At 34.9% G+C, this 9,218-nt stretch overlaps 1 protein-coding gene across 2 annotated transcripts; it reads right to left on the bottom strand.

The window, feature by feature from the left end:
- Positions 1 to 850: 850 nt before the first annotated feature.
- On the bottom strand, positions 851 to 6,688 carry LOC143567648 (O-fucosyltransferase 11-like). 2 transcript variants are annotated; one of them, XM_077054021.1, is made up of 10 exons: positions 6,353 to 6,688; positions 4,590 to 4,668; positions 4,441 to 4,508; positions 4,163 to 4,255; positions 3,884 to 4,077; positions 2,684 to 2,888; positions 2,390 to 2,557; positions 2,134 to 2,301; positions 1,233 to 1,420; positions 851 to 1,116 (listed from the first exon to the last, which is right to left on the bottom strand). In XM_077054021.1, exons 1-10 carry the CDS (start codon positions 6,686 to 6,688, stop codon positions 951 to 953), a joined length of 1,665 nt encoding a protein of 554 aa, XP_076910136.1. In that variant the 3' UTR covers positions 851 to 950. The 2 variants fall into 2 exon arrangements, with proteins under 2 accessions (XP_076910136.1, XP_076910137.1); XM_077054022.1 differs by having other exon boundaries at positions 6,528 to 6,589.
- Between the last annotated feature and the right edge of the window lie 2,530 nt (positions 6,689 to 9,218).

Here is a 9,218-nt window from a genome sequence, read left to right as displayed (position 1 = left end):
ACCCATAGGAAAAGGTTCCTAGCTCCGCCACTGCGTATAGGGCTGTACATTTCGCTTGTACACAACAATGGAATGGCATATGCTCGTATAGAGCAAGCAATGCAAACATAAACATTCCCAAACCGTCTTTATTCCATCACCATCATCATCTCCATCTAAAAACATAAAGCTTTTAACCATGCCCTCAAGATCCTTTTAACCACGCCCTCAAGATCCTCCATGCCCGCTTTCACTTGTCCTTGATAGATTTCTCTCCATGACCTCACCAGCTGAATCTCTAGACGTTCTATCCGACACAAGGCAAGATTTCATGTTCTCCGTATCGTATAAATTCGAAAACAAATATAAGCATTCCCCCTCCCCCCCCCCCAACTTTCCTATCAAAAAAGCTTACGCCAACCCCTTAAACCCTCCATTTCAGTGCTCATTTACCGTATGACTAATAGATTTACGTGATGGCTAGGGAGGGTGCCCATCCAAAATATCAAGTAAAGGTGTTTATACAGCAATGCCCTTTATAAATTTAGATATCACATTAAAAATTAAATATTAAATTGCATATGTTTATATATGCATGAAAAGGAGATAGGGTGCTCTTAATCATAAATGATAAATTTAAAATAAACACATATAAACTGGTGGCATCATATACAAATCTTAACAATGAGGACTCTGAAATCTATCATGCCAAAAAAACTCAAATAATACCTAAAGAAACTCACAACAATCCATCATGATAAACTGAATCCGTGATGTTACTTCAGCGTAAGGCTTCCATCATGCGTGACTCTGGCCAGGGCACGGATTTAGAAATGGTTCGGCCTCGTACATACTCTAAAACTTCGTTTTGTAACCTCTTCATGGTATAAAAATACAAACAAAATTGTGTGATACTAAATATGACCATGATGTTATTGTGTGATGATAGATATGAGAACTACCGAACTGCATTATTCTTCTGTTGAGTTTCTTGAACCCTGAAGACATTGACATTCTGGAAAAGGGTGCGCATAGATTGAATTCTGTCTTGTTGATTTCTTAATTTTGGGTACAAAAACACCCTTGTGGTCGCTTTCTTCTAGCATTAATTGCATTTCGTTCTTGAACGCGTGCCAACTGCAAATTAAACAAAACTTTACGTTATATGTTTCGTAAAAGCATTAATTCAGCTCTTTTAGATGCAAATTCGCTAAATAAATAAATAAAAAGGAAAGAAAGAAAAAGGAAATCACCTTATAGATGTATTGTGCAGCAAAACAACGAGCTTACGCTTATCTGGAATTATGGTCTTTGCATGCCCATACTGAAATGTGCGGTGACCCAACAGAAAATGTGGGAAATTTCCTCCTTGTGTGGTTACAAACACTTCACTAAATAAACACACAATATAGTCCAAAGCAGCCAACCTTGAAGAATAGCCCTAAACAACCCGCAAATAAGTTAAATTAAGTTCAGCACATATGTTTTCTTTAGTGAGGTGAGACCCGTTACAAGTAAAACTCATGGGACCCCACAAATACCATACTAACCAATAAAATCAGGTAAAACACAACTTGCACTGGCAGCCGGCCAGGTGGCCATCAAGGGAGTTAAAGGTAGAAAACTAGTGAAAGCTGGATTCCATATACCAATGTTTTCAGGCTCGGTCCAAACATGAGACCAGACGTCTTATCGATCTAACAAGTAGACCGGTCGCACCGAATGATATCACAAAAAAAATTAATAATTTAACATATATAAATCCAATCTTGTAGATTACATATTTTATTAATTTGCATAATGAATAACAAATAGCCCTTATTTATTTATTTATTATTTTAATTTTAGTAAATTACATAAATAACCCTTATTATTTTTACTAATCCACATAAATAGTCCCTTAGGTGTTAAGGACTGAAATACCCTTTCATTTAACAGAAAAATCTAATGGATTTGGCCAAAAGAACACAAATGGTTAAAATTTTGAAACTCAAGCCATGATTTAAGAAATAAATGAGACTCCGTACTCAAATGGTTAAATTTGGTAAACGTCATGAACAAAAACCGAAGTTAACTCATTATAATATTTACATATTTTAGTTACATATCTAATAAAAACAAGTTGATAGCGCAATTGGTTAAAGCCTTTAATACCTGAAATGATGCCAGCTCATCTGATGAAGCAAGCAAGTCCTTGGTGTGTAAAAGGGGGAACATTTTCTTCAAAGGAGCTATATTTTTTTCAGCCTCATAAATTTTACCAGATGCCAAATATATTGGAGTTGTATTTGAAAATCCCATACCTCTTAGCATCATCCCTACCTATGCTAACAAATTTTACCAAAAACAACAAATTTACTTTCATATAGCCACATAATATAATAAGAAAATTAATAGTTTTTAAACTAACCTCCAAAGGGGTCATGGGGCACCTACCCATGATTCGGTTACGAACCGGATCTATGATATAATCTTTACGTTTAAACTTATCACCCCACCCCTTCTCGCGTATTTGCTCCATTTCAAGTTGTTCATATTTTCCTCCATCATACACACAACATGAAAATGCAACCATGTCCTATATGAAATCAAACATATTGGAAAACTTAAAAACCGAGTATCTAATCTAACTTAATACATGAGTATACAAAAACACAACAATAAAAGAATAACAAAAAAACAAAAGATTGCAAATGTAGCATACCTCTTCAAACCGAAGGTGTACGGAAACATATTTACCACCTGAACCTGAACTATCACGGGTCATTCTTTGTACTAGAGATTTGGCAAGTGTTGTAACTGGGATAGAGAATCTTAACGCATGATAATTTGTTAAACATCTAAGATATTGGATACGAGGAGGGAGACTTGTAGCCAATCTATTTGCAAATGGAGCAATCCGAATGATCCTGCATTTTAATTGTTTATAAACCATAAAAAAATGATAAGTTCTTTTGAGAGGATTTAAACAAGTGTCCAATTTCAATTCCAGGTATTCATGTTTTTGCCAGAAAAAGGAACACTAAGTTGTTACATTTCTAACAGAAACACTCAAATTTATGTGACAATACTGACATGGCTGCTAATGTGTCCATTACTTTTGGCTATGTTAACTTTTTTCTGATGTGCCGTTTGGAAACTGTAATGGTTGACAAGGTTAGAGGATAATCAGAACGTTTGAAAGTTCTGAGGGTTTCTTGTAGGGGTGTAAATGAGCAGAGCCCGAGCTCGTCTACACTCGAGCTTGGCTCATTCAGGCTCGAGCTTGGCTCGTGAGTAGTTTACAAGCTTGCACTCGGCTCACTAATTATTTATTAATGAACTTATACACATTTATAAATATTTCTATATATTTTTTAATTGTAACTTTTGCACATAACATAATATTTATATAGTTATTTTTAGCATAATTTTATATATAACAATAATTATTATTATTAAATTATATATTTAATACATTAAATAAAAAGTACATAAGTAACATATTTAGGCTCGTAAGCCAGCTTGAGCTTGATAAGTGAAGCTTGGGCTCGGCTCGCTTCAAGCTTTATTTCTAAAGCTCGAGCTTGACTTGTTTATTATCTATTAATTAATTTATATGCATTTATAATTGTTTTTATATATTTTTTAATTACAATTTTTATATATAACATAATATAAATTATTTAGTTTCTTTTAGCATAAATTTATATAAAGTATATTATTATAAGATTATGGTTCTAAATAATAGGCTCGTGTACACTCACAAGCCAGCACGGGCCCGATAAGTGAAGCTCGGGCTCGGGCTCCTTTATTGCTCACGAGCAGCTTGGCTCGTTTACACCCCTGGTTTCTTGTGGGGCAAAAGAAAGTTATTTATCAGAAATACTCAAAAGTCAAACACTCAATAGTTTAAAACACCAACCTTTTTCTCTTTAGAACAGGATCAACTTGTTCCAAATAGTAACTTGCATAAGCCCAAGCCGGGACTCTAATATTTGGTATATTACTTATATTGAAATCATAATGTTCCATTAATTCCTTTGGAAGCTCCCGAACGACATCAACGTATTTCTTAAGGGTGGATATGAAATGTTCGTCATCATATATGTCCCCAAACTCACTATGAAAATGTCACATTACAAGGGGTGATTTAACAGAATAGGATAATATGAAACTGTAGAAAGATAATTTATTAGTTAACTTGCCTTGAATCCCTCCAAACGTTATGGAAATTAAGACGAGGAATGAGTAGTGTTGCGTTTAAAAGACCTGCCACAGCCACCGCATTACATATCTGTCATTTAAAGGTTTACTGTTACCTAACACAGCTAGAGAATAATATTAAGTATTCATTATTACAAATTGGCATCAATATATATCCAATTTGTGTGCTACAAGCCAAGAAAATAAAGCCCTTTATCTAATCTAAAACATTATAGATCTTAAAATACATATAATGGTTACAAGTATGTGGCATACCGATCCACGTTGCTGATTTAGACCACCATTTGCCTCGATAATCAAGTACTTATCAGCTAAGTATGTCTCTGTGACAAAAGTTTCATTGATTTATAGCTACATATAAAGAAAAAGTTATTATTCAATAAGTTCTTCACAAGCATTAGTACCACGAGACTGTCGAGTAGTTGGTGTCACACAAGGCTTGTTCTCTTTCAACTTCATCTTATATCTCCATACATCAGACAACTGAAGCAAAAAGATACAATTTTACATCAGTTTCAAGCAGATAATGCAGTATATTATCATATATACACATTGTGGTCAAAGTAGTTATATTCATTAACTAGCAAAGGATTATCAGTAGGAAAAGTGATTACTGAGATGGGCTTAGCAACTTATAATCTGTGTATCCTATTCGCATTCTTCAAGTAGCAAAATCCCATAAAAATAACAAACACTGCGAAACTAAATTTGATACATACAGACAGGATATTATTGCAGCATAATTGATGAGTGTGGATCAAATCAAGAACAAACCCAAGCTTTCAAGAGAATTCTAAACAGCACAAGCAAATCTATATTCATGCATACACTAAATCCAAGTATGCCAAACAACATATCCTAGTACAAGAGAGTCAGGGCCGTCTCTGAGGATTTAAATACCTTGGCCGAGCCAGAAAAAAAAGGCCCATAGCCTTAACAAGTATCAAAATATATAAGCTAATTTTTTTTAAACGAGGCTTAATGTTATAACAATAAACATAGAAAAATATATTATTAAAATGAAATAGCGTAATAATTAACAATTAACCAATGATTCGTGAAACTCTCCTAAGTCCTAACATTGGAAAAAAAATAGCTTGGTCCTTGGTGGCTAGCTTGGTCAACCGTGGAGGAGCCTGGTGGTTAACAACGAACCAACAGTGGTGGTCGGCTGCGTTGGTCGTTGTTCAGCATTCGCAAAGAAGGATGGAACCAAAGAGAAATTTCAATCGATCGCTATTTCTTTTATTTTGCATCGGGTTTTTATTTAATTTTTTTTTAGTTTTTAGTTTTAGTTTGGGCCCAATAATTTAAACTTAATTAAATGGATTATGGATAAAAATTAATTTCGGGCCCAATAATTATAAGATGGTAAAGAGCAATTCATATTTTATAAGTTTTATATTTTTAAATGTATATATAAAAAATATAGATATAAAAAATTTTGGCCCCTAAAAATTACGTGCCCCCACCGACAATCCAACCGGCGCCACCCTCCAGCCGGCCTTGCAAGAGACAACTGACAGTTTGTCTCAACTAAACACCATTGACATACTATGCATACACCATTGACAAGTCCAATGACTTTTTGCCAAATCATACAGGTCTATGAACCTATAATAAAACATATATTATAGTAGTTCAGTGCTAAATAAACACCACTAACATACTATCCATACACCACCGGCAAGTCATACGAACCATATGACTTTTTCATCAAATCATACAGCCGTTTGACCCTAAGACATGGCAAAAAGGTATCATACGAGCTGCTTATACATGCCCGTATAACTTACCAATGATGTGTTGTGTTGTGTTGTGTCAGCAGTCATACGGGCCGTATGACCCTACCTATGCGCCCATAAGACATGGTGAAAATGTCATATGAGCCAAATAAGGTGTTATACGAGCTTACCAGTGGTATGTTGTGTCGGTAGTCCTTCAGGCTGTATGATGTAAAAAGCGTGCTTAGGTTTGTGGTTTGTAAAATTCATAGTGCGACTGATATGATGGTGTGCACATTATAGTATAGTATTGACTGCACAAGTGAATGCATTTTAATATCTAATCATATATGCTTACACTGCAACATTTAGACCTACATGACTGTCTTACTGTACTAGTGCAAATTATTAGGTATAAACAGATTGAATAACAACAATTGAACCTGAATCTCTGACGAATTATCAGACCGAATATCAGTGAGAAGATTCTGGAACACCTGATGGCTACGGTAAACCGATCCAGGCAAATAATAATAATTAGGGTACAACAGCTCCAACAACGGACTGACGAACGTGATCGTACCAGACACAAACAATAAAAGCAGCAGAAGCAAGTACCGACATATCGGTCGCCGGAAAAACTTTCCGGCTAGAAAGTTTTCACGCCGGCGGTTAACTCTCCGGCGAGAGGTCTTAGTATGAGTGAAATGAGGAGTGGGAGAGGTATTACTACTGCTGCTGGTGGTATTGCTGTTGTAGTATTTGAAAGTGGCATCCATTGCATCTTATTGTGATTCAGTTTGTAGATCTTCACTCTTGTTTCCCCTTTTTGTGGAGCTCATGTGAATTTAATTCTCACAAAATTTCATATTGTATTATTTTAGTGAGACTCCCTTGTTTTTATGCTAAGTTGTCCATTTTTTTTTTTTAACTTTTCTTGTAATACCTAATGTCGGACTGTCGGCGTTTAAGTAACCATATTATGTTATGTGTCACCGACCGGACCCAATCTTTAACTCTTGTCGGTCACGTAGCGTTGTCGTTCGCGTCCGTTAAATTCATCCATTTGCGAGCCAACCCATCAATTTTCTTCCTTTAACCCAAGCGAGCACGCTCGCCCGGGGTCACGACGAGTGGTGAAGCGAGGGTGTTGTGGTGTTTGTCAAAACCCCGGTAGAAACTTGACGGGTTTTGAGTCGGGTATACCCGACGAGTATTTTGTCAAAACCCAATAGGAAACCCGAAACCCGATGGGAAAACCCGAAACCCGACGGGTAATTACCCGATTAAAACCCGACGGATTTGGACGAGTTTGGGATGGACTTTTATAACCGAGTATGGGTTTGGGAATACCTAAACCCGACCCATTGTCATCCCTAATGAGATATGGAAAAGGCCTTATGTATTTCCAAACACTTTGTTAACATCAAGAGGACTTATTAAACCATCATAAGTCATAAAGATAGGAAAATAAGGAATCCCAAACACACCCTAAAAATTCTAGGGGCCGGGGCAATTAACAAAATATGGGCCTCTAAAATAAATAAATAAAATTAAATCATCTCTTTGTAATTTATTATTTATTTAATTTTCATTGATTAAATAAAAGTAATGGGTTATTTTCAATTTTTAATTGGCTTAAAAGTTTTTTGGTAATTAAAAAAAGTTGGTCTAAAATGTGTTTTGAGTATATATAAAAATAGTGAGATTATAAGTGTTCGGGTATTTTATATATATAACGTCGGGAATTTTTAAAAGCTTTTATGCCACGAAAAAAACATGCCCTGACCAGGCGCCCACATAACACACCCTTGGAACCGATTATGGTTTACAGAAAACATGAAGATATTTATTGAAGTAGCAATCTACAAGACTTTGAAAATCATTGATCATTTAAGTAACCTCCATTTCCATGGAAATTTCTCAAAAGTAGACTAAGAGCACAAGAGATTTGGAAACTTTTTCATGACGATGCATAGGATTTTTACAAGTCAAACCAGGGTGGCTCGAAATCTTTTACCAATCTCAAAACTTAAGAATCAATTTGGTTAAAATGCAACAAAGTGATTGAAAAAAAAAAGAAAATAATCAAACATAAGAACCGTGGGCTATGCATTGCGAGATCCCATATCGATTGTCCAACCTCATAGGGAATTGCTCAATCATCAAAAGTCATGTTGTTGATGTGTCAAACGAACGTCGACCATTGTATCTAACAAAACTCAATACAATTTTTAACCCATATAAAATATGTCTAAATACAAAATATATTTAGAAGAAATCTTCGATAGGAGGATGTTTTCCAATAACGAATGTGTGACATTCGTCAATATCGGGTCTTGTTTGTATTCGTTTTTGTATTTGTTTATTATGTAAACCGACCCGATTTGTAAACCGAAGCTTATGTTATAATCAAAACGATGGATTTATGTTACAATATTGTTTCACACTTGTTGGGTCTTGAAAACATCATATTTTTATTTTTATTTATATTTATTATTTATTTATTTATTTATTTATTTTTTTGTTGTTTTGTGTTTTTGTCTTGATCCATTTTGCATGAAAACTCTTATGTCTCACACCCATATTTGACCACCAACATTACCCTATATATACACCACATTTCCTCTTCATTTTCCCTTGCTACAACTCAAAAAAAAAAAAATCTCTCAAATATCAAAGATTCAAGGTTATCTTCTTAAGTGTTCTTGAAGGTTTTTGGTCTTTCATCTTAATTAGTTTATGTAGCCTTATTAATACTTGTTTATGGTTGTGCAACATATATATATAATATACACCCCTTGTTTACCTTTGGTAGTTACTTCTCCGATTCCGGTCGGTGAGGTTTCGGACCCCATAAGGCAAGGCTTCATGGAGGACTTCGTGTCCTTGATATATACATCTATATAACTTGTTCATACATATTAATCTTGCTTATTTTAGTTTGTTGGTCATGTTTACAAGTTCCATGGTTGTGGGTTTTTAAGAGTCTATGCTTCGGTTTAACCGTAAATAGCTCTAAACCGTAAACCGAACTTTGTTACTAGTTTTGTTTGTTTAAACATACTTAGTGTTAGATCTAAGTTTCTAAAATCATTTTTACAAATTCTATGGTTATGGGTTTGTAGAATCTTACCTCGGTCTTAACCCGAAACACGATCCGAACCGAAAACCGAACTTTTGTTTAAAAACTTTATTGTTAACTTTTGGTATTTTTTATTTGTACATTATTATACAAGTTCTTTAGTCTTTGGACATGTGGAAACCATCTTTGAACTTGTTGTGAGATGGAAACCGAACCAAACCGAT

Source organism: Bidens hawaiensis, unplaced genomic scaffold (genome assembly GCF_021521415.1).
Source record: "Bidens hawaiensis isolate Kalapana, Puna unplaced genomic scaffold, B.hawaiensis_p1.1 tig00023470_1, whole genome shotgun sequence".
In the NCBI taxonomy this organism is placed as follows: Eukaryota; Viridiplantae; Streptophyta; class Magnoliopsida; order Asterales; family Asteraceae; genus Bidens; species Bidens hawaiensis.
Note: the sequence above shows the minus strand (reverse complement) of the source record. Positions and strands in the feature narration are given on the sequence as shown.

Bases quoted from the DNA above. Each gene is read 5' to 3' on its own strand.
- LOC143567648 (XM_077054021.1), bottom strand. From the start codon at position 6,688: ATGGATGCCACTTTCAAATACTACAACAGCAATACCACCAGCAGCAGT. The intron at 4,509-4,589 runs GTACTAATGCTT...CTTTTGTCACAG, and splicing joins AACTACTCGACAGTCTCGTG to AGACATACTTAGCTGATAAG. The intron at 1,117-1,232 runs GTGATTTCCTTT...TTTAATTTGCAG, and splicing joins CTGCACAATACATCTATAAG to TTGGCACGCGTTCAAGAACG.